General features: G+C 42.6%; 2 protein-coding genes across 9 annotated transcripts in view; one reads left to right on the top strand and one right to left on the bottom strand.

Annotated features, from left to right (window-relative positions):
• Positions 1–1,813: 1,813 nt before the first annotated feature.
• Positions 1,814–20,629, bottom strand: NME1 (NME/NM23 nucleoside diphosphate kinase 1). Of its 5 annotated transcripts, XM_081184682.1 has the most exons (6): positions 20,498–20,629; positions 17,526–17,691; positions 9,406–9,541; positions 8,098–8,199; positions 3,855–3,967; positions 1,814–2,392 (listed from the first exon to the last, which is right to left on the bottom strand). In XM_081184682.1, exons 3-6 carry the CDS (start codon positions 9,532–9,534, stop codon positions 2,275–2,277), a joined length of 462 nt encoding a protein of 153 aa, XP_081040808.1. In that variant the 5' UTR covers positions 9,535–9,541; positions 17,526–17,691; positions 20,498–20,629; the 3' UTR covers positions 1,814–2,274. The 5 variants fall into 5 exon arrangements, with proteins under 5 accessions (XP_081040808.1, XP_081040810.1, XP_081040809.1 ...); XM_081184684.1 differs by lacking the exon at positions 17,526–17,691; XM_081184683.1 differs by lacking the exons at positions 17,526–17,691; positions 20,498–20,629 and adding an exon at positions 12,409–13,617.
• A 165-nt stretch (positions 20,630–20,794) lies between these two features.
• Positions 20,795–25,591, top strand: part of SPAG9 (sperm associated antigen 9) — a 72,153-nt gene continuing 67,356 nt past the window's right edge. For all 4 annotated transcript variants that reach the window (XM_081184530.1, XM_081184528.1, XM_081184529.1 and 1 more), the window contains exon 1: positions 20,795–21,247. In XM_081184530.1, the coding sequence (XP_081040656.1) occupies positions 20,942–21,247 (306 nt within the window). In that variant the 5' untranslated portion in view covers positions 20,795–20,941. The remainder of the gene's footprint in view (positions 21,248–25,591) is intronic.

The raw sequence follows: 25,591 nt of genomic DNA, 5'->3' as shown, positions 1-25,591 counted from the left end.
CTAATATTTGTTACAATTAAGTTTTATCCAGTGCCGCTATTGAGGATGTCTTGTGGGAACACTGTCAGCTTACGCAATCCGCTGATGTGGGCAAGGTGCTGGCAGCAGTACATCTGACCACATGTCCCCTTGACCCCTGTCCCTCCTGGCTTACTAATTCTAGCAGAGGGCAGCTGACTGGTTGGGTCTAGAGTGTAGTTAACACTTCATTGTATGAGGGATCATCCCTGCTGCCTTGAAAGGGGCAACTCCTAAATTGTGGCAGCTCCTAAAGAAATTGACTCTGGACCCCTTCGGCTAGAGCAACTATCAACTAGTTACAAATAGCTGGTCAGGGCCCTGAGTCTCCCTTGGTCGCCCTGATGGATGACCTTTGCAGAGAGCGGGACAGGGAGAGTGTGACCTTGCTTCTTGATCTCTTGTCAGCTACCATTCACCACGGAATCCCTCTGGACTGGCTCTGGGGAATGGGAATTGGGACCACAGTATTCTAGTGGTTCCAATCCTGCTTTTGGGACAGAGTCCAGAGAGTAGCATTGGGAAAGTGCTTTTCGGCTCCCTGGGCAGCTATGTTATGGGCTGCCACACGACAGTCATCTTATTTCCAATGCTATTTACTATTTACATGAAGCCACTGGGAGCAGTCATTGGGAGTTTTAGGACAGGGTCTATTTCTCCATAACATAACTCAGCTCTATTTCTCTATAACATCTGAATTAGGAGAGGCCATACAGGCTCTGGGCTGTTGCTTGGATGCAGTGGTGAGATGGATGAGGGAAAACAAGCTCAGCTTGGACCCTGGCAAGATGGAGGCACTGTGGGTGAGTAACTCCCATGTCTGAGAAATTGGGTCAATTGCCTGCCCTGATTGGATTGTACTCCCCCTGAAGGAAGAGGTTCAAAGCTTTGGGGTGCTTCTGAATCCAGTTCTGTCACTTGAGGTTCAGGTAGCCTCAGTGCCTTTTACTAGCTGCAATTGGTACAACAGCTACACCCATTCCTGGACCAGGAAAGCTTGGTCACAGTAGTCCAGGTATTGGTTACTTCAAGGCTGGATTACTGCAATGTACTCTTGTGCTGCTGCACGATTGCTGATAAGGGTGAGACTTTGCCAGCACATAACACCTGTGTTCAGTGCCAATTTGCTACCGGGCCAGGTTCAAATTGTTAGTATATAAAGCCCTTAGCAACTGGGGACCAGTCTACCTGCAAGATCACCTTATATGCGAATTCAACCACTTCAGTCTGTAGAACTGGCACTCAATATTTTAGTGTGGCAGCATCTACACTTTGGAACTCCCTGCCTTTTGATATCAGACAAGCACGTTCACTGTGCACTTTTGGCACCTACCCAGATATCTAGAATGTTGGTGTGTGTTTTAATCTGTTTTTAGTTTTTTGTATGTTTTAAATAATTGTTTTTACTGATAATTTCATTGCTTTATTCTTTTTGTAAACCATTTTGAGGGTTGTTTTCTTTACAATCAGGTGGTATATAAATTTTATGAAATCAATCAATCAAATAGATTACATTCTATAAGTATTCAATATGCTGTGATTACACCATATTTAAATTACACTGTAGTGTAATGTTTTGCATTGCTGCATTCATGACCTGGCATTTTAAGGTGAAACAGAATAGCCACTCTGCTGATCCATTCAGGGAGTATGTTATTTATCACTTGTGTAACGTATTCAGTGGCAAATGGTTTGTATACAATAGCTTCTCATAATAGTAGTGGTAGTAGTAGTAGTAGTAGTAGTAGTAGTAGTAATAATAATAATAATAATAATAATAATAATAATAATAATAATAATTTATTATTTATACCCCGCCCATCTGGCTGGGTTTCCTCAGCCACTCTGGGCAGCTTCCAACAAAATATTAAAATACAATAGTCTGTTAAATATTAAAAGCTTCCCTAAACAGGGCTGCCCTAAACAGCCCTTCTCATCTTGCAAACTCATAAATATGAACAACCTAAAGTAATGGTTGACTCCATTGAGTACAGTAAATATAATAAAATTAAGCATGTGCGTTTGATAACTGCTGAAGGAGAACAAAAGTGTGTTCTCTTCTTCAACAGCCCTCACCCCATTTCCTTTTCTAATGAATAAAAGTATATTCCAGTTTAGTTAAATAAAATCTTCAGTCAGCACAACAAATACAATTAACATTTATAAATCATACAGGGCATTTGGGGAAACAATTTTAGAGGATATTGGAGGTAGGAACTGTTTCCAGATAAACATAACAAAGGAATACACAAGTTTTTAATCATAGATCCATGGGTGCTCACAGCTTGTGTAGTCGACAATTTCTTCTGGTGTGAACCATAGGTTGATTTCAATCTCAGCATTTTCTACAGAGTCACTGCCATGAATTATATTTCTGAAAGGGCAATAAAGTTGAAAAAAATTTGATTATACTAATCAAACAGAAAAACATAGAAATAATAGTTTTATTGGCTGTTACGTTTTGACAAATGGACAATAACCCCTCCCCCCATATTACCGTAATTGTGCATATACTGCAACAGAGAAGTGACTTTGCTGGATGTAACGTGAAACCCTTGTGTTTCAGTAATTGTTTGCTACTATAACAAGCTATTTCTTTTCCACTCCTTTGCACCCTCCTAAGACAAAGTGTTTATTTCCCACAGGGGCAGCATATTAAACTGTGCGCAAAGTTTCCAAGTCTTAAATTTAAACCACAGTCCAAAGTTTTTATAATACTACTTGTTAGACAAGGCTATGGCGCTCAAAGGAAAAAACAATATCACACAATGTATTCTTTGTAAAGGAACTCTGAGGTGCTACAACAGCAGTGTTTGATGCTTTTAGCAGGCCAGCCTCTCTTCATAACCTGTGCTGCCCCAAGGCCATCACATGCAGTAGCATAAGGAAATGTGGCAGGAGGAACTATGGCAAAGACAGGCACTGAGATAATGAAAAAGGCAAAAGAAGCAGGGGCTTGTTAGGCTTGCTGTAATGTTGGGAAGCTACTATGAGAAGCACCAGCTGTTCAGGTCATAACTATTAATTTACACTCCAAATGTCTTTTTAAAAATACAGTTGTACCTTGGAAGTCAAACGGAATCTGTTCCGGAAGTCTGTTTGACTTCCAAAACGTTTCGAAACCAAAGTGCGGCTTCTGATTGGCTGCAGGAAGCTCCTGCAGCCAATCAGAAGCCATGGAAGCCCCATCGAATGTTCGGCTTCCAAAAATAGTTCACGAACCGGAACAGTCACTTCCGGGTTTGCAGTGTTTGGGAGCCAAAATGTTTGAGAACTACCGTAAGCTGTTCGAAAACCAAGTATGACTGTAGTAGTAGTAGTACCATGTTTTTCTGTGTATAACACGCCCCCGTGTATAACTCTTTGCACAGAGTTGTTGAGCATTTTGGGGGGAGGATTGCCCAGGGTTGCTTTTGGGGGGGAGGGGATTGCTCACTCACCCGCCTAAACAACACTTCCAGAAGCCAACAAACATCTGACCGCTCACCCCCAGAGGCTGCCTATCGCCCGCCCAATCAATAAAAGCCCTTGATGCAGACACTTATCACATGCACTACCGTCGCTGACAGTCTCCTGCTCGCGGCAGCAACCAATCCCCCACCCCCCCTCTGAACTACCCATGTATAAGATGACCCCTATTTTTATACATTACTTCATCGAGAAAATCCTTGTCTAATACACAGAAAAGTACTGTACGGTAATAATAATAATAATAATAATAATAATAATAATAATAATAATAATAATAATAATAATAATAATATTTGTATCCTAACTGCATGTAGACTAGAACTAGTTAGCAATTCCATTTTGTAAGACGTCAATTCGGAATTTACCTGCCAACTTGCACACAGAAGTCACCACGAATTGTGCCAGGTTTGGAATCTGCAGGATTAGTTTCTCCCAGCATTACTCTTCCGGTCTTAACTACATTGAGGCCTTGCCATACCTTGAACAACCAAAGAACTGAGATTAAAACGATTGTTGCAGTAAAAGAGTAAAAGTCATTATATCACAATATTCTCACCAACTCCACCACCGTGTGAATAAGACAGCAGTGTGCAAACGGCCTCTCGGAATTTACCCCATCAGTGGACAGAGGAAAAAGCAGGGGACCATTTCACAAAATTCTTCCAAGGGGAGGGGGAGAATTTTTCCAACATTTGCTTAAGGGTATGGCTTCCCACTAGCAGTGTAATTTAGCACAGTTTCAATATTTTAACCTAAATCTTTTTTAAAATCTTTTTTTTTTTCTGGGTTGGTAGCCTGGTCACCATTTTACACCCTCCATAATTCCCTAGATTATCTATCCATAGTTCTGGGACATTGTGAAACAAACAAAAGGCTGTCATTATAAAATGCTTGAGGAAATTTGGGGAAATGGTATTAAGTGGCCTTCTTCTAGGGTGAGAAAAAGGAATGAATTCAGAAGATTTATCAGAAAAATGTCTTATGAGAAATTTTGACTCAGCTGTAATTAATAGAATTTGGTTGTAACTAATTAAGCTTTGAAGCTTTCCTTAGGCCTGTATGGACCGTGACCAGAACCAAGTACAGTATAGCATTATGCCCATTTAAGCCCCACTGTTCTCATGGGACTTAGATGGCCAGAATGCATGTGTTGCTCACAGGAACACATGAAGCTGGCTCTTACTTAGCAAGACCACTGGTCCATCTGTTCCATCCAGTACAGTTTCCTCTGGCTGTGAGCTATTCTATTTCATTTGGTAGCCTGTGGAGGGGGGGGGGGAATCCCCTTCTGCTTTTGTGGCTGAGTGCTGCTACATTGTGTATATTGGTGAGTCAGCCAGCCAAATTTCTTTGCTAAACACCAATAGCCATCACAAAAATGCAAATTTTCAGGTAGAGGGATACCTTTTAACAGAGGCGATCCCCAACACATTGGATCCCAACTTGTGTGATAATTTTATTATCTCATCTACAGTGGTACCTCGGGTTAAGAACTTAATTCATTCTGGAGGTCTGTTCTTAAGCTGAAACTGTTCTTAACCTGAGGTACCACTTTAGCTAATGGGGCCTCCCGTTGCCGCCGTACAATTTCTGTTCTCATCCTGAAGCAAAGTTCTTAACCCGAGGTAATATTTCTGGGTTAGCGGAGTCTGTAACCTGAAGTGTCTGTAACCAGAGGTACCACTGTATTGGACTGCTAGAGCAGTGTTTCCCCACCTTTTTTGGGCAACGGCACACCTGTTTAATCAAAAAAATCTCGCGGCACACCACCATTACTGCCCCGTGACGTCAGCGCGCAGCGTCACGCCGGGAGGGACGCACGAAAGTGAAAGTTTTCACTTTTTTTCCCTCCGCCTTGCCGGGGAACCTCCAAGCTTTGGGGGTGGGGGTGGGGAGGCAGCAGAGCGAGGGACTGAGGGACGGCGGCAGCTGAGGCGGTGGCGGCTGTTGTGGTGGTGGCGGCGATAGCGGGCGGAGGAGGGGGCGGCGGCGGGAGTTGCTGCTGCTGTTGTTGCTGCTGCTGCCCGGACATGCCGGCCGCCGGCCTCCTCCTCCTCCGCTGTCTCGCGCTCCTCCATTTGCACGCGCTGCCCCGCCGCTCGGCACCACCACCGCGGAGCCGCCCCCGGCTCGACGCGGATCCTTGCCGCCGCCGCCTCTCACCGCCCGACTCGCCCGCCTCCCTCCCACGGCACACCAGCCGATGTCTCACGGCACACTAGTGTGCCGCGGAACACCGGTTGGGAAACACTGTGCTAGAGAAAACATGATACCTTATGTGTAACATATTATCCCTACTAACCAGTAAGTGACAAATTTTACAATGATACACAGCAAACAACATCTTCCGTTTCTCTCTCTCTCTGGCCACAGATGCATAAATGAACATTTACAGTTGTACCTTGGTTGACGAACGGAATCCATTCCGGAAGTCGGTTCAACTTCCAAAACAATTGCAAACAAAGGCACGGCCTCCAATTGGCTGATTGGCCCCGGAAACAATGCCGACAGCCAAAACGGACGTTCGGGTTCCAAAGAACGTTCACAAACCTGAACACTCACTTTCGAGTTTGCGGCATTCAGGAGCCAAAATGTCTGAGTTCGTCAACAAAGGCGTTCATCAACCAAGGTATGACTCCACAGGCATTCCATTGCATCCCTCCTCTGAACATAATGTTGGCATACGGTAGTTTAGAATCTCAAAGCAGCAAATGTTTTCCCCATTGCACTAATGGAGGGCTAACAAGTCAGACACACATTTTAGATTTTTCTCTAATTACCACTCAAACATAAATAACGTGCTCATGTAGTCCCTTAAATAATGTGTGTGTGTGAAAAGTAAACAAACCATCATGTCATAAAAGCTCTGCTATCTTGTGAACGTTTCATTTTGTGTATTTTATCTGAAGGAAGTTTGTTCCTCCTCTTCTCAGACAGTAAAACACCAATTTTTTCTAAACTAGTACAGGCAAAATACTACATTATGGGCCAATGCAAGTATAGTGCTAAAGAAAAAATAATGTTTGACATTGTTTTCAACCCCTATTGCTTGTAGCACCTTTCAAACTCATTGCTTTATTCCAATATAATCTTAAAGTGCTTAGCATATAGATAGTTTCACAATTAGCAAGAAGACATGTTGCTCAAATCTGCCAGCAGTTTTTGTTGCTGATGGGTGCTTATCCACTTTTACAACAAGGGGGGGGGGATAAGGAATTGAACTGTACAGTGGCAGTACCGTTTTGTAGAATCTGAACCAAACGATTGGGGTTAATTTGAACATGTAGATGTAAGAGGCTTACACTGCAGATTCCAGAGTACATTTACAGATCTATTTCCATTCAAAAACTGTTAATTCAAGCAGGCCCCTAACTCCAGGTGTACGCTTTGACTTATACAGAAGCACATAAACTGTGGCTGGGTCTGATTTCTATATCCTTGAGTCTCTCCAGCTCTCCACCATGCCCACCCACAGTCATAATTTGGATGCCTGCATCCATTGTGAATTATCAAGTATGGACAGACTGTTAGAACCGAGAGATGGCAGAGCCTAGGATGGTCTGGGCATAAGATGCAGTTTTCATCTCTCAGGTAGCAAGATGCTGTGACAACGGCAGCATCAGAGCTTGGACAAAGCACTGAAGGGAAGGCAGCTATTTTTGTAATTCTCGCAGGCCTTGCTCATCTAGAAGAAGATAGAGGTTTGGGAGGGGTTTTTTTTACACTCGTTAATATTGCTGCACAGTTGCTACTTTTAACGAGCAATTGCTATGGGACGATGGGAGTTATCCCAAGGCAACAGTGCAGTTTTGCACATGTAACCTGTGTAGTTGCTATGATGACTGCTTATTTTTATTTCATTGCTATGTGACGATAAGATTCTAATAGTGGTTATCTAAATGGGGCCATAGTTTGCCAACCTTTCAAAGATCTGGGGTTACAATTAGATCAATTAATTGGCCTTTGGCTGATTAACATTCCATGCCCTTTTAAACGTGTTTGTGGGAGGGCGTTATTGGTTGGTTTTTGTTCTCATTATGCGTTTTGTGTTCTCATTTTGTATTTTTGTGTCGTGAACTTCCCTGCAATCTTTGGCTGGAGGATGATATACAAATTTAATTAATTATCATGATTGGTAGTACTAATATTGCTAACTCTGAATTCTCCATTTGAAAATATATTAAAATGGCAGTCTTTGCTTAGAACTTTACTTTCTATTTAGGCAATCACATTGTGTTACATTTGTTAATCATATTTTGAATCTGGGCATTATTTAATTTTTATTCTATTTAAGGAATGGAAGCACATCCACATAAAAATGTAGAAGTTAGGCTCTTAGTGATATTGTGGCCTTGTCCATTATTAGTATCAGAGGTTGTTTTTTTATATTATTATTATTATTATTATTATTATTATTATTATTATTATTATTATTATTATTATTCAGAGGTTTAGAACAATCATATTGTTTTGTTTCCTTCCACAAGAATACATATAGCATATACTGTATTCTGAAGATGCAACCAAACTTCATCTCTTTTCTCAGTGCTTGCTGCATAAAGTTCATTTGCTTTTTAAAGAAATCAAGGTTATTTGCTGAAGACTTACCATGGCTACAACAGGTCCAGAGTGCATATATTTAACTAGCCCAGCAAAGAATGGCCTATCTTTCAGGTCACTGTAGTGTTCACTGAGAAGATCTTCAGAGGCCTGCAGGAATAAAATGCTTAGCATAAGAACTTAAGAGCATCTTATGTCAAATAAAATTAACTACAAGAGTAGTATTAATCCTTAAATTGCACGCTTGCTTGTCAAATATTGGCCCTAGCACTTTATTACAATATTGGTTTAGCTGGCTAGTACAGATTTTAAACAATATTTATTTTGGTTCATTCGGCAAGATGATTTCCACTCAAGTTAATTGAACAACGCATTTGCACCTCCCAGAAAATCTGAGGCATTAACTTTAAAATATACCTCTAAGGACACACCTTTCCGACTAAGGACAGCTGCTTACTAAAATTAGAGTACTCAGCGTGGCTTTACTTTCTGCTAGATATTGGAAAGGATCCAAAATATTAAGTTATATTGTAAAATACTGGATCAGTGGTGTAGTGGAGCAGGAAAGAAATGGGGCTACAGCACAGTTCCAGAACATTTCTTTCAGAGCAAGAATCATAACAATAGCGGCCAAAATTCCAGGGTAATTGACAGACCCTCTGGCAAGTGAATGAGGTGATAAGGAGGCTTTTGAATTTTACTACAGTTTGTGACATATTAATATAGAGGAAATCAGTGAATAAGGATTAATATAGAGGAAGTCTGAGAATCAAGCAGATTCTTCTTTCTTTTTGGGAGGGTACTTCTTCCTTGGAGGGGTGAATACTTTGTGCTAGCAGTATCAATGGAAACATTTATTTGCAAAACTGTTTGCATTCCTATTAAACTTACAGTTCAGTGAGTTTTAGAAGTTGAACCTATGCTGTCGGAAGTAAGCAGCACTGAGTTCAATGGAGATTTTCCTCAGGTAACTATGCAAATCATTGTAGTCACTACAAATGTCTCATTGGGGGTCTGAACCCGGGTCTCTCCAACATGCTAACCACTACACCACCCTTGGCCAGGGTTCTAGGCATTGCACCATAATGCACTCTGTATGCAATGAACTGGATATTATGCTATGTACTGCTGAGGGGTATGTATAGGTTGATTGACAGGTCATCAACCCAGCCACCTATATTTGTGGACTCTCCTTGGGGTCGTAGCTATGGAGGCTGCAATGTGCTGCAGTTCAAAACTGACTACTTCAAATTTATTTCTGTTCAGAGTCCGCTTTGACACAACAGACCGATAAACAATGCATGGCAATTCTGCAACAGAATAACAATGCTTGGCAATACCTCGACAGAAACTTACATGCATGAATTTCATGGCTACCAGTTTGAATCCCTTCCTTTCAAATCGCTTGATAATTTCTCCCACCAAGCCCCGCTGTACTCCGTCAGGCTTGATGGCGATGAAAGTCCGCTCAGCAACTGAAGCCATTGTCCTACTGCAATAGGAAAGCAGCGATATGATCAAGATCTAAATCCTGCTATGGCAGAAGTCTGGAGGGTTTAAAAAGTCTCAGTCTGTTGCAGCATTATGCAGTATTAGACTGAGGACAACCCATCAGTTAAGTGGATTAGGCGCAGTATACACACACTATTCATCTTACATCAGAGGATAACCAGCACAGCAGTGGTCCCACAAATGTGCCTAATAGCTGCATATACAGTCAGTTTAGCACTGAAGAATATAGAAACATTACAGTCAGTTAGAAAGGAGTTATATTACAGGTGTACTCCAAGTTACACAGCAACTGAGATTTGGCATAAAGAAAATGGATAAAGCCTGGTTCATAACTTGTATCTGGTTTTACAGGCATATCCATATGTTCTCATAACACAATTACGACACTGAGCAGATAAATGTGAAAGTTATCCCCCCACAAGGACCAAGATACTAGTTACAATTGTTCAACTTGAAACATGGCAATTTCACTTTCCAAGTAATACGGAGGGGCCATATTGCATACAAGACCTAATGCCTGAATGAGGATTATGTATTTCACTGTTCGTACCAACTGAAACTAACAGAAACCTTATTTTCAATTTGGTGTTTTTAGGATCAGAGTAGTTACACATCAAGTTTTTGTACACTTTACTGATTGATTGATTGATTGATTGATTGATAGTCATTTTACTGTAAACAGTATGCAACCTTATAAGCATTTATAGGCTACATGTTTCTGATATACTTACTAAATTATATTTATTATGTTAAACTTCAAAGAGCTTTTCAGAAAAGTGCACATTTTCATAGGATAGATAGAGATACACCTCAAAGGTCATCTAGTTCAACACCTGTATGCAGGAAATGCTCTACTATAGCTTCCCTTACAGATGGCCATTCCAGTCCCTATATATATCAAGGATACAGAACATTTGGCCCTTCGTTGGTCGGTGGACTCCAAATCCCATCTTCCCCTGTGACCACTGACTATGTTAGCTGAGTCTGATGAGAGGTTCCCTATCTCTGCTACAGCTTCAGTAGCAAGAGTTTCCTATAGTTATATTATTGTACTGCATTTCATTATTTACTCATTTTACAAAAAATAGATACTGCTTGACTGTAAAAAAAAAACTCTTGAAGTAGTTTCCAAAAAGAATGAGACAATTAAATTTTCAGTAAAAACAGTTGAAAACATTTAAAGCATTAAAAAAATTAAAATCAACAGTAAGCTAAAAACAAGGTTTAAACACTTGTCAACATTCTACATATCTGGATAGGCTTGCCTAAACATATGGTTTAAGCATGTGCCAAAAAGAGCACAGTTAAGGCACCTACCTGTGGTCAGTGGGCAGAGTTCTGAAGTGTGTCCCCTGTAACAGTTCTAGTTCTGCAGACTGAAGTGATTGACCAGGCCTATATGGGGCATGGTGATCTCGAAGGTGAACTTCGCTTCCCCAGAGACTTCTCAAATGCCCATGTGCTTGCTAGACACCCTTCCCTGCCTGCCTCAAATGCCTACACACTGCCCTCTAAGTATACTAATTCCATAAGCCTTCTCCTGCCTTCATCTCACGCTGTCATCCACATCCCTTTTCTGACAGCTTCTGCGGCACTGCTGCTTCTGCCACACCTTATGACCTCTGAGACATCTCTGTCTCTTCCCCCAGCATCCCGGGTCTCCTTGAGCCATCTCTCCCACCCAGTTGTGCACCCGTACCTGTCTGCCTGCCGTTGTGAATCCGCTCGTGCTGGTGGCTGTGGTAACACTGTCGCTACTACAGCCCCCAGCCTGGCTACAGCCCAGCCTCACAGTGGGACTCCTTCAGGTACATTCCCTTCTCACCATACCCATTAGCTGCCTTAGGTCTTCAGCTTATTAGCAAAGCAGGGACAACTTCCTGGCGCTTTGGGCGCCATCTGCCGCCGGCTTCAAAAACTGCTCCACAAGTTTCTCAGACTGGATTGCTGGCATCCATCTGTCTTGAGACAGACAATTGAGAGAGCCTTGGGGGTGAAGTTAGCAGCACTGCAACAAGCTCCCCAGGGTGCAAGGCTGGAAATAATAACAATAACAATAATAATTTATTATTTATACCCCGCCCATGTGGCTGGGTTTCCCCAGCCACTCTGGGTGGCTTCCAACAAAACACTAAAATACAATAACCTATTAAACATTAAAAGCTTCGGAAAACAGGGCTGCCTTAAGATATCTTCTAAAAGTTTGGTAGTTGTTGTTCTCTTTGACATCTGGTGGGAGGGCGTTCCACAGGGCGGGTGCCACTACCGAGAAGGCTCTCTGCCTGGTTCCCTGTAACTTGGCTTCTCGCAGCGAGGGAACCGCCAGAAGGCCCTTGGCGCTGGACCTCAGTGTCTGGGCAGAATGATGGAGGTGGAGACGCTCCTTCAGGTATACTGGACCAAGGCCGTTTAGGGCTTTAAAGGTCAGCACCAACACTTTGAATTGTGCTCGGAAACGTGTTCTCGGAAAAGTGGGTATGGAGGTCCTGGGCTGCCCAGAGGACAAGGCCACCCCTGCTGGCCTCGCTGATATGGTCCAAAGTAAAGCACAGCAATATGCTTGGGCACTAGTTGGCTGTAGGATTTGCAGCAGGAGCTGTACAAGGCACCATCCAACCATCTTGGGGACTCCACTCCAGATTTGTGTAGGCTTTACTCCTTAGCATTTTCTTCTCCCAAAGATATCCTGCAAGGCAGCGGAGGTCTAGGATCAGAGTTTTCCTTTTCCTGGATGGGCCACCTTTCCAGATTGACCAGCCCCATCTGCCCCTCACTTCTCTCTACAGCACATAGAAGGAATAACAATAGCAATAACAATAATGATATGTTAAAGGCATTCTCACCCACCTGGAGTTTCAAGCCTTCCCACTGTTACCCAGGAGGGGGGAGCAACCAGGTAAACCTCAAGACTTCAGGTTGGCCCCAAGGGTTTGTCAATCCTACTAGAGACTGGGAGTATTTTCATCCTGATTTTCTTCCCACGCACAAAGTTTGTGAAGAGACTAGACAACACCAGCTATTTATTGAGCATGCAGTCTGATGCATTTGCAGGGAGATTATATGCCATTAATGGATTAATTAATCACGTTGTTGTTTACTTTACTTTCCCAGTGCAACCCAAAGCAACTTACAATAAAACATTATGTCAAGCAACTGTGATGTCATACTTTCAGTGAATTTCCCCATCACTTTCCTTATTGCAAAGAGAGAAAAAAAAGTTTTGGAGGGAAGCAGGTTTGTTGAGCAAAGGCACCATATTAACTTTAATTTGCTGCCATGTTCTTGAATCCCACTCAAAACTAGCAGCCTGGAAGCACCCTGAATCACCAGGATCCTATTCCGTCTTTAGCATCCTCACAAGCTGTTTGTTGTCACCTTTTCACATTGCATAGTATTGATATAATTTTAGTATCTTCACCTCATTTATCCTTTCGCTGCTTTCTTCTTTATTTGTACTGTACTTCAGCCTTTTGCCATTTGTCTTTTAATCCAATAATTGGATTGATCCTTGGTCTTTTTTTCTCCTTCCTGTGGTTGCCCTTGATCCTTTTATCCTCTGCCCTTTAACACTCAAGCTGTGATTCCAGACACACAAGTACCAGCATTTTCAGTGTGGCTGTTCCTACTAATAAAAGTAATGTCACCACCATCTCTCTCTCTCTCTGTACATCCAGTGTATGTATTTCCTTCCTATCATTTTAACAGAGAGAAAAACCTAAAACGGCAGATTTTCCTAAATGCAGACTTCCCATTTCTAATAATCTGTCAGTATTTTTCACCCAGAACTGTAAAAAGAGTCCTTATTGCTTTTGCTTACCATAGTTGTATCTGGAGGTGGGGATTAACCATTTCCACCTACACACTGTGGTCCTGATGAAATCCATGCCCCACTGAAGCTGCCATTGGCACCAAGTAATAAAGCACCCTTTTAGAAATAAATCCGATTTATGTGGAGAGCGCAACCAAATCCTGATATCTTATGGTATTCACAGATTTCCAATGGTACAGTAGAGGTCCTTAGCTGTCCCCCAACTCAGGTTGATTTGAAGGAATAATAATAATAATAATAATAATAATAATAATAATAATAATAAATTTTATTATTTATACTTCACCCATCTGGCTGGGTTTCCCCAGCCACTCTGGGCAGTTTACAGCATATCTAAAAACATAATAAATAATAATTTGGAGGAGCCTCCTCTTTTCTAGTCAGATCAAAATTCAGTCTTCCATTGCAGACTGTGCAGTTTGACTCTCTTCAGACCCAAGAGGGCCATATCCAGTGCTTCATCTTCTTCCTCTCCTGTACCCTCCAGCTCCCCACTCCCCAAAATCAGGCTTGGGGATCCTCTGGAGCATATTCTGGAAGATATTGTGGGGTGGGGTGAGGGAGAGGAGAGGAAATGGAAACAGTGGATACAACCCTTTATATTTATTTCCAAGTGACAGAGGTATGAGTCAGAAGTACACGATACCTGTAAAGCACATTTGGAACACAATATTTCCCTCAAAGAATTATGGGCACTGTAGTTTACCCTTCACAGAATTACAATTCCCAGCAACCCTCAACATACAGTGCCCAGAATTATTTGAAGAGGAAAATGTCCTTTAAATGTATAGTGTGTACACAGCCCATGTGGTAGCCGGCTTGTGAGGGAACAGACCCTTCATGTCACTTTTGGAGAGAGAAGTTTTTTTACTCATTTCATTTCAACCATAATGAAATCATTGTTTATTTTTTTCTGCTCTTTCCTTTTCTGCAGTGAAAGGCTATTAGCTCCTATGTGAAAGCCACCTGCTGCTTATTCTGGCAGCATGACCTATTATTGGATTAGAGCATGACCTGCCCCTGATCTAGGGTCATCCAGACTTGCTTTCATGCTACATTTCTAGGCACAGGTCTGTGCTTTAAAGCTCCCTGTCTGAGCATTTTTTTAATTATTATTTTTTGGCCCCAGTGCTTTCCCCATGAAACCTGCTCTTTACTGCTGAATTGGAGCAGACATGCTATGTGCAATGTTATTAGCATTATCTATGTGGAAGCGGGACGCGGGTGGCACTGTGGGTTAAACCACAGAGCCTAGGACTTGCTGATCAAAAGGTCGGCGGTTCGAATCCCTTTGACGGGGTTAGCTCCTGATGCTCGGTCCCAGCTCCTGCCAACCTAGCAGTTCGAAAGCATGTCAAAGTGCAAGTAGATAAATAGGTACCGCTCTGGCGGGAAGGTAAACGGAGTTTCCGTGTGCTGCTCTGGTTCACCAGAAGCAGCTTAGTCATGCTGGCCACATGACCCGGAAGCTGTATGCCGGCTCCCTCGGCCAATAAAGTGAGATGAGCGCCGCAACCCCAGAGTCGGCCACGATTGGACCTAATGGTCAGGGGTCCCTTTACCTTTACCTATACCAATGTGATAAAACAAAAGGAAGCACCCCAACACATTTTGAACCCTTTGCTGGCCATAGGTGCCAGCTCCCTGGGGCCCTGGGGCCCGAGCACCCACAAAACTCCCCATGAAGGGGCTGGGCACCGGCAAATTTCGGCGCCAGGGCCATGCACACTGCATAGCACTGGCATGCATGGCCCCGGGCACTCACAATTGTGGGGCCAAGCTATCACTCCTGCTGCTGGCAGAGGAGCTTCTGATTTCTACACACAAGCCTATTGAGTTTTGGGTAATCACGGCATTGGAGAGGGAGGCACTGTTGCCTGTTAGTGGGAGGGTTTGTGCTTGTGCTCTGTATGTGGGGAGGAGTGACACCCATGCTGTCACTGGGCATGGATTGGTACTTTTTCTGCAAGGGTAACTGGAGGTGACATAGAATCATAGAGCTGGAAGGGACCCCAAGGCTCATCTAGTCCAGCCTCCTGCAATGCAGGAATCTCAACTAAATCTCAACTAAAGCATCCATGACAGATGACTATCCAACCTCTGCTTTAAAACCTCTGAGGAAGGAGAGTCCACAAGCTATCGAGGGAGTTCGTTCCACTGTCAAACAGCTCTTACTGACATAATGCCAAGGACCCTGTGGGAGTGGCTGATAGCTACCTTCTAACAGTATTATCTTGGTCTCTGGTTTGCTGCTGGAGTGCATATGATTAGGACAATATCATGCACTGGCCTTCTCCTGGAACAGTGGGATTGTAGGATCAACATACCCAAGCATGATGTCCTTAAATACTCCTTGTGAATGACTGCCAGGAAAGCACCTTGATCCATGATTATGATCTTAAAGATTAAATCTTGCACTGAGACTCTGCGCATGCAACATACCAGATAATTTGAACCTCATGGTATGTATCTTTAGATAATGTCATACTCTTAGCTAATTCTGGGATCATGGTGCATTTTCTGGAATGTGCTCTCCCAATCTGATTCCTTCACTGTTGCCAGTGTACGAATGATCTAAAAGTCATAAGTCAAATGGTAAATATTCAACTTGCTAGCCATCAGCTTGAAAATACACTCTACCTGTGATGTTTAACCATTTCCAAACATTAGATTTTTAATGACAGCTTTTATTCTTGCCTTACAGTCACCTATGTCAAATTGCCCATGCAAAAATACTGGATTGAAAGTCTTTATGTATAGGTACAGCATGCATTATTGAGAGTGAATAAGAAAAATAAAAGTGATTAATCCAAAGGCCACATTATAGCTCCAGCCAAAACATATTATGCCAAGGTACTTCTTCCAAGTGGTATTTAATATACCCCCATACCTGTTGATTTTTATTTGGAGTCCTGTGGATTCTTCTACATAGTCAGCCTTTGGGTGTGATGTAGTGGTTAGAGTATCGGACTAGGACGTTGGAGACAAGGATTCAAATCCTGACTCGGCCATGAAGCACACTGGGCTAGTCACTGCCTCTCAGCCTAACCGATCTCAAAGGCTTGTTGTGCAGATTAAATGAGGAATGGGGAGCACCACAGCACCTTGAACTGTCTGGATAAAAAGGTGATATTACATGCATGCAATCAATCAATCAATCAATCAATCAATCAATCAATAATACTTCCACCCTATACCGATTTACCTAGGAGTAAGCTCACCAAACAAAGTGTTATTTCTGAGTAAGCATACATAGGATGGTGCTGTAAATAAATTGCAAGTCTTTGCTGCTCTCTAGTGGAAAATGCAATAATGGCTTTTACAGCACAGCACTGATAACTATATACTTGAAATAAAGGCAAGAATCAAAGGTAATTTACGCGTACCCCTAGATTATTGTGTGAGCACATTGGTGCTTCCTCAATCTTCTTTTCCAACTGCTGCTTCTGCAGAAATATGTACAAGGTTGTTCTCCATTCATCACTTCCCTCACTGTTGATTTCTTAAGTCTTGTCAAGCAGCAATATTGTGAGCAGAAAACTCTGCTGAACATGCACTTGAGGTCATTGATACTACTGCAACTCATATTTTAGTTTTTGCAACCAGCAGCTTCATTGCTTGAGAGGAAGAAGTACTACAGCTACAGTTGTCTAACTGTACCCCTGATACCAGGCAGGCAGCTGCGCTGTATCCATTTCAGTGCCTGCTTAAAACATTTTTGTTTAGGCAAGACTATCCAGAGATGTAGAAGTAGCTTTTGAAGCTACTGTGGATTTTAATATTATTTTAATGCTTTAAAACAGGCTTCCTCAATCTTGGCCCTCCAGATGTTTTTGGGCTACAACTCCCATGATCCCTAGCTAGCAGGACCAGTGATCAGGGATGCTGGGAATTGTAGTCTCAAAACATCTGGAGGGCCGAGGTTGAGGAAGCCTGCTTTAAAATATATTTTAAACTTTTTTTACCAAGAATTTTATTGTTTTTATTCTATATTTTTGTAAACCACTTAGATGCCCCCTTACAATCAAGTTGTGTATAAATTTTGTTAAATAAGTAATTCCCCTTAATGCTGAATCAGAAATGAAAACCCAGAAAAAAAATATACAACCTGTTTGGAAATCTGTGTTCATGTTACCTGGGAATTCAAAGGGACTTCCTTCTGAGTAGGCATGTTTAGGGTAGCAGCCTTATTTAACTTTAAAAGTTCTCCACCTATGAAAGATTCCATTATCCACCTCCTGACCTAGAGCTTCCTGTTTTCTACTCTTGATTCATGATGCAAGTGAAACTAGGGTCCTTTGCTGATGATTGAAAAAGCCACACTTTTTGATTAGATGGAATATAAGCCATGAGCAACATATATGTATTCTGAGCTTTTTAAAGTGCTTCACTATTAAATAATAAAACTATGCTAAAATTGGCATGAACTTAGTGCCAATGAAGCCAAAAAACCACTCCTGGGTAAAAAAGTTGACAACACAATCCTATACAGTACATATTTACTCAAAGGTAATCCCTACTGAACTCAATAGGACTTTGTTCCAGGTGAGTGTGCTGGCTGGGGTTGTTGCAGGCAAAGGGTATTGATTGATTGATTGATTGATTGATTGATTTGATTTATTACGGCCATTGGCCCATATCTAAAACAATACAAAGGGTAATATCCAAGTATGTCTGTCTACTAGAAGAACTTCCCTTTCCTCTCCTCCCCACTGCAGCACCACACATGCCCTGCAAATCTGCTTTGGAGGGTTGGGGGACAGTCTAGAAAAAATAATTTGGGGCTGCAGGGAGAGTTAGAGAGGAAGGGCAGGTCTGTGAAGGCAATATTGGATATCACCCAAAGTCACTTGGCCTCTTTGATTCTTAATGTCATGTCTTCTTGGGGAACCGCAATGCTTACTTTATACATACATTGAAAGAGCTTGGGGCAGCTTTATTAAGTGATGCATTACTTTAAATAAGTTAAAGCCTAAGCATAAATGGGCCTGTAGTAACATCGAATTGGGTTCCCTGCACTTTTTTTTTTTACTGCCTACCCCACCCATATCCCATATCCTTCTGGTCAGTTTGTGGCATTTCAGGAAAGCCAGGTAGTTGCCATTTTCTCTTATTAGGTTCTCTCTCATGCGCTACAGATATTTCCCTTGAAAATGTAACTATTCAGTGATGAGAAACATACTGTATTGAATGAAAAGCAAAAATATGAATATCCAGTGCTCTGGCAGGACCAGTAGAGGGAGCTCAAATTACCAACACATGTGAACGGTTAATATAACAAATGTTGCTTGCACAAGCATTAATATAGACCAGGGGTCAGCAAACTTTTTCAGCAGGTGGTCAGTCCACTGTCCCTCAGGGCCCGGACTATATTTTGAAAAAAATAATAATGAACGAATTCCTGTGGCCCACAAATAACCCAGAGATGCATTTTAAATAAAAGGACACATTTTACTCATATAAAAACACGCTGATTCCTGGACCATCCCAGGGCCTTAGTTTGCCTACCCATGATATAGACAAAGTCAATCCTATCTGTCAGAAAGTCTGTTGGTTACTTTAAAGTTTAAAAGACTTAAGCAAACTTAAGAGAGTTAGAGAATGAGATTTCAATATTCAAGAAAACAAACAAAAAAAATTATTTGAGCTCGCCAGTTGCCCAAAAGAATTCTCTGCAGCATCGGTACCATAATTTGTTTTGGCTATAATGCCTTTGGCACTTCTGAGTTTTGTTTTCACAGAAAGTTTCCAGCAGAGGCAATAAGGAAGCAGAATCCGACTACAGTGCGAAATTGCCACATACATAATCTCTGCTTCACGCCCATGCGACAGACTTGACCTAGTGGCTGGAATGCATTCAGAACATCACAAGACTTAAGTTTGGACACACCCATCATTTTCCTTCCTCTGTTGCTACCACTCTGCTGCTTCTGAATAATAATAATAAAAAGACAGATAAGTCTTCTTCTTGTTCTTCTTTTTCCCAGAAGTCCAAAAGGCCCCCCCTTTTTTTCTCCACTCCGTTTAGCACATGTCATTTTCTTCACAGACAACAGTTGTAAATGTTTTTAACAAGTTACAGGCTATGTTCATTCCTGTTCTTGGCTGTTTATACTTTATAAAATCCTGTAAACTGTATTTTAGTACCTTTTTCTTTTGCCCTCTGACATTTTAGAGCATACTAGATTTTAATTGTTTCTTACATCATCCCACTTTCTCTTGAATCTGTTGTTTTAACCCCAACCAAAAGGAGCCAAAAGAACCCCAACCAAATTTTGCTCACATTCATTCCTCATTATCTTTGTTTTTCTCCCTTCCTCATCCCGTGTCAAAACATATATTGCAAGCACCTTGGGGCTGAGACCTTTATTTTCAAAACATCATTCTATAGTGTGTTATATGCATGATGATGTATAAATAATGTGGGCTAAACACACATTGTGAGGGTTACTGCAATCCTAGCCACATTTACCTTGGAATAATTAAACTCAGTGATACCATTTACAAAGACGTGAGACCGGTCCTCTACCTGATTACATTTAGGCAGGCAACAAAAAAAACATTTTTTATTCTGCTGGACTTTTAATGCTTTTTAATTTACTCGTTCCATTTAGCTCAGTTGGTTAAGAGTGTGGTGCTGATTACGCCAAGGTCATGGGTTCAATCCCCTTACAGACCACCTCCACTGAAAAAGGGTTGGACTGGATGATCCTTGGGGTCTCTTCCAATTCTACAATTCTTTGTATTTTCCTTTTGGCAGCACCCTTTAATTCCCATCGGAGCAACTGGAGAAAGCAGAAGCCTAAATGTTTTCAGACTTGAATATCTTATTTTCTTAGTCGCCTGTAACATACACAACAACATAACACATACACAATTTGAAAAATTCCTATTTTGTTTTCTTCTTGGGATCCCCTTGCAAGGGGTCAAAAGCCAGTATAAATAGGTTTTCATTATATACAAAGAAGCATGCTTAGGATTGCATCTGAGGAAGTTGGGCTGTCGTGTCATCATCCTAAACGGTGCCAGAACGCTCTTGTGACTCTTTATGTGGATGCAAACCTCCTTGAATCCCTGTGGCCCTTGCGCCTGAAGAAAAAAGCCCACCGGCTGGACCTGAGGATGTCGGAGGAGGCCTAGCTTCCCACGTTGCCCTATTTTCCCTCTCCCGACTCACTGACAGTGCCACGGCCACGCCCGGGTCCTGGGGCCCCGCCCAGTCCCACGCTCACCACACGTCAGTCAGCCTTAGCCCCGCCCTCGCCCCAATTCTTCGAATGCTGAGGGGCGCCGGTGCCCCCGCCCACCGACACACGTCACTGCCCCGCGTCCCCTCCCTCCACTCCGGCGCCGTGGGTGAGGTCAGTGCCGCGCGCCTGTCACCCAAGCTTCCCTCCTGTTCGCGCTGAGCTGTAATCAAGGCCCCGCTGCAGAGGGAGGCAGGCGGGCGGTGCTGCTGCTGCTGCTGCTCCTCCTCTGCTGCTGCTTTCTCCTGCCAGGGGCTTTTCGCCTCCTCTCCGGCCGGCCCGTGCTGCCCTGCGCTGCGAGGCCATGGAGCTGGCGGACGGCGTGGTGTACCAGGAGGACCCGGGCGGCCCCGGCCCGGCCATGATGTCGGAGCGGGTGTCGGGTCTGGCGGGCTCCATCTACCGCGAGTTCGAGCGGCTCATCGGGCGCTACGACGAGGAGGTGGTGGCCGAGCTGATGCCGCTGGTGGTGGCCGTGCTGGAGAACCTGGACTCGGTCTGCGCGCACAGCCAGGAGACCAGCGTGGAGCTCGAGCTGCTGCGGGACGACAACGAGCAGCTCCTCACCCAGTACGAGCGGGAGAAGGCGCTGCGGAAGCAGGCCGAGGAGGTGAGTGAGGAGGAGGAGGCGGGAAGGAGCGGGGCGGGGGGGGGGCTGCTGCTGCAGGGCCGCCAGGAAGGGTCCCAAGGGGAGGGGGTCCGCTTCCGCACGTGAGAGAGAAGAAGAAAGGAGGAAGAGGAAGATGTGTATGTGTTTTGGAAGAGTGGCATCCCAGGGTGTTGGCGGGATGGGAGGATGAAAGTTTTGGGGAGGGAGATGAGGCAACTTCGCTGGTGCAGGTTTGGGTGTGGCAGTTGTGGGACGACGACACAAAGAAGTACAGTGGTACCTCGGGTTACATACGCTTCAGGTCACGTACGCTTCAGGTTACAGACTCCGCTAACCCAGAAATATTACCTCGGCTTAAGAACTTTGCTTCAGGATGAGAACAGAAATTGCGCGGCAGCAACAGGAGGCTCCATTAGCTAAAGTGGTGCTTCAGGTTAAGAACAGTTTCAGGTTAAGAACGGACCTCCGGAACGAATTAAGTACTTAACCCGATGTACCACTGTAGCAGCGTTGAGCCCCCATGGAAGTCGCATATGTCAATGCAAGTGGGGTGGAAGGAAGTGGACATAAGTGGAAGGAAAATGCTAAGGGAGCAGGCTGACACAGTGACAGTAGTGTGAAGCTGCCAGGGCGGGACCTGCAGGAGAGCCTGGTGTGTTCCATAACTCAGAGGATAAATGCTGTTGTGTGTGGAGCAGAGGGTGATGTGGCAGGGCTTTAGTATCTTGCCTGGGAGCTTCCTCACGGAATTGGTTGGGCTGCTGTTAAACTCTAGAATTCTGGCCAAGGTGATTCTTACGCTGTAGTAATGCCTGGACTTCTGAAAGGTTCCTTGTATTGTTTTCAACGCTCCCCTTCTCTGGGGCAGCATGCTAACTTCCTTAGTGGGTAGCTGTCACATGTTAATCATGCAACATGAAGCCTAGATAAATGCCTAAGATGTGGATAGTCTGTACTCCCTGGAATTGGACAGTGTTTGTTTTCAGGACTGATGGATGAAAATGTCAGTTAAAGCAACAGGTGGTGTAACCAAATAGTCCTTCACTGAAAAGTCAGCATCTTAAACATCAGTGGTGAGTGCCACATTATTTATATCACATTTTAGACTTTGTTGCTACCGTATCATGTTGTTGCCTTTGTTACTTATCAAATTGTGCGCTTTTTAGAAAATGGGTAGATACCACCGTTCATAATATTACTGATTTTTGAAGAGCGTGTACAGTGGTATCTACCCAGTTTCTAGAAAAGCTGAGAACAAGCATAGTGTGATCAGTGATAAAAGCAATATAGTCCACGCTTGGTATATTTCCTCTGCGTTGGGAAAGCAGCTAGGAAGGCAGATTTTGACTGGACATAGAGCAAGAAGTGAAATGGTTAAGCAGACCACCTCACACATCTCTTCTGTTCACAATCTTCAAGGCTGCTTTTCATTAAAACAACAACAAAACCAAAATCAAACTTCAAGGGGAAGAATCACACAACTGAGCATCACTTGCAGGTTGGCCCTTTGATGCTTTGAGTGCATGGAGTTTGTTTATTAAAGTATTTTTCCCCCTCCTACTCTCCAGCCAAAAAAGGCTCCCAGAACAGCTTTACATATCATGAAAAATACTGTCCCTGGCCTCAAATGCACAGTCTAATAAGACACAACACAAAAGGAAAACCAGGAGGGAGGAGGAAATAAGCAAAGTCAGGTTCAAGTTCTGACATAAAAGGTCTAATGACCTACAGGAATGGAAAAGTCCTAGGAGAGGAAGCACTTGAAGTGCAGGTTTCGCAGCTGGGCCAGTGGAGTAGTCATGCATCCCTTCTCTTTCATCCTCTGCATCCTATTTACCTGATGTAAATACTGTTGCTAGGTAGAAATTGATGGCAGGAAGAGCCTGGCTTCTTAGCAGGACAGATAGTGGCCTTGCATCTTTTCTCCTCTCTCCCCTACAGCAGCCTGGCGTAGTGATTGCTGGCAGGTGATAAGTGCCAGGTTCAATCCCTACAACACTTAGTTTAAAATATGAGCTGGACTGTGACCCTGCTCAGCTGATACAGTATGCTGTTCGCATGTGCTTTGTTTACTTAGAGTAACAGTTTATACTATTGCAAGCAGAAGTAATCTTGGGTATCACTGGTGTTGCTTTCAATTTAGAAAAAAAAATCTCTGTATTGTGTACCAAGCACCTGGTTATTCTGTTTAATACTGGTGCCTAGGGACAAGAAATATTTTTCTAGTGCAGTGTGTGGCTTTGAATTGAAAAATAAATTGAATGCCATGGCAATCAATAATATGCTACAATGTACCTGGATCAAGGTAGGTAAGCTACACACATTTTTAGTATGCTTTTTGTACATAGTATATGTACACGTCAGGTTTTACCTTTTAATTAGCAAGTAACATCTTTATTACTAAGTGGTCAGTCCTTTAGGATTAGGATATGGGAATAAAGTTCCTGGCCCTGCCTGATATATTTTTGTGTGTGACAAACCAGCTTCATAAACAAAGATGCTGTGTGGAGCATAAATTGTGATTTAAATAGAAATTTCAGTGACAGCTATTGGTTGCATATTACTTATTGACTTGCTTTAAGTAAGGATCCTCTCACTTAGATTTTACTCATCACTGCTAGTGTGTCAAACATCCAAATGTACACCAGGAGGCAAAGTAGCAACATCACCTATGCATAGATGCTGTTGCTGTAGTGTTTTCACTATTTTGTTACTTTTGTGTTAAGTATGTACCATTTAGTAATCATGTAGAAGTTAGTTGTTAAGCCATTATGTATTGCTCTCCATAAAGTGAATGGGTTACTGTAGATGCATGCAATGCTTGTTCATGTGGCTTGGAAAGCAGCAAAATCTATTTATACCTTGTTTGCACATGCTTGGCTGACTGTACTGCAGGTGCAAATGAAAAAATGAACTTGTGTTTTCCAGTTATGTTAAGCCAAAATTTTAAAATGTGGTCCTAATGTAGAAAGTTAATATACTTGTAGATGTCATAAACAAATGCCCAGGATTGGCTCCTCTGAGTAAAATTGTGCAACTTGTGAGACTTAGTTGATTATAGTTAAATATTTTGCTGTAAAATATTGGTGATTTGTTGCTTACCCACAGGACACGTCCAAGTATATCTTTTGCATGTGGCAAGGTTCCTTGATACACTTCAGGCATTTTCAAGTAAAATGGATGTTGAATAGCAGGCCTGGAAAAAATGACTGCTTGAGACCGTAGAACTGTTATGAATGAATAAATTTTATCCTTCTCAATGACAAAAACAGTCTTTGGGGAGCTTAATGAGATAAAAATTACATAGAATTATAAAACCACAGTCATAAAGTGTTTAAATATAGGATATAAATCAGAAACAGAAATAAAAACAAATGCATAGCAGCATCTAAAGTTTCAGATTTTAAACTACGTATATCTTATTAGCTTATGTTATTAAATATGTTATTAATATTAAAATCTTGAGAAAATAAAAATATAATGCTTACCTGCCGCTGCAAAAGACCAGAGCATAGGTGCCAAGAAAGCCCTTTTAGGGAAAGGGCATTCCGCTACTTGACTGCCACCATTAAAAATACACTCAATAATAATAATAATAATAATAATAATAATAATAATAATTTATACCCCATCCATCTGGCTGGGTTTCCCCAGCCACTCTGGGTGGCTCACAATATATATCAGAACATACTAAAACATCAAACATTAAAAACTTCCCTAAACAGGGCTGCCTTCAGATGTCTTCTAAGAGTCAGATAGTTGTTTATTTCCTTGACATCTGAAGGGAGGGTGTGAAAAATGAATGTAATATTTTAGCTGCAGTTCATTTATTTTCAGCTTTATATTGCTGTTATAAAAAAGCGTGCCTAGACATTCCGTTGTTGTGCCCAGAACCTAGGTTTAAGGTGCCATCACATTTACTCCTGTAGGGTTTTTATTTCTGCAATGAATTCAGATTAATCCATCAGTATATCTGAAGGAGCGCCTCCACCCCCATTGTTCTACCCGGACACTGAGGTCCTGCACCAAGGGCCCTCTGGCGGTTCCCTCACTGCGAGAAGCCAAGTTACAGGGAACCAGGCAGAGGGCCTTCTTGGTAGTGGCCCCCTCCCTGTGGAACGCCCTCCCACCAGATGTTAAAGAGAACAACAACTACCAGACTTTTAGAAGACATCTGAAGGCAGCCCTGTTTAGGGAAGCTTTTAATGTTTGATGTATTACAGTATTTTAATATTTTTATACCCAGCCAGGTGGGCGGGGTATAAATATATTATTATTATTATTATTATTATTATTATTATTATTATTATTAGCATCTGAATTTCCCCCCTTTGAATGCTTTAT

The sequence above is a fragment of the Podarcis bocagei genome (genome assembly GCF_964188305.1).
Source record: "Podarcis bocagei genome assembly, chromosome: 2".
Taxonomy (NCBI): domain Eukaryota; kingdom Metazoa; phylum Chordata; class Lepidosauria; order Squamata; family Lacertidae; genus Podarcis; species Podarcis bocagei.
This window is presented reverse-complemented; position numbering and strand designations above follow the sequence as displayed.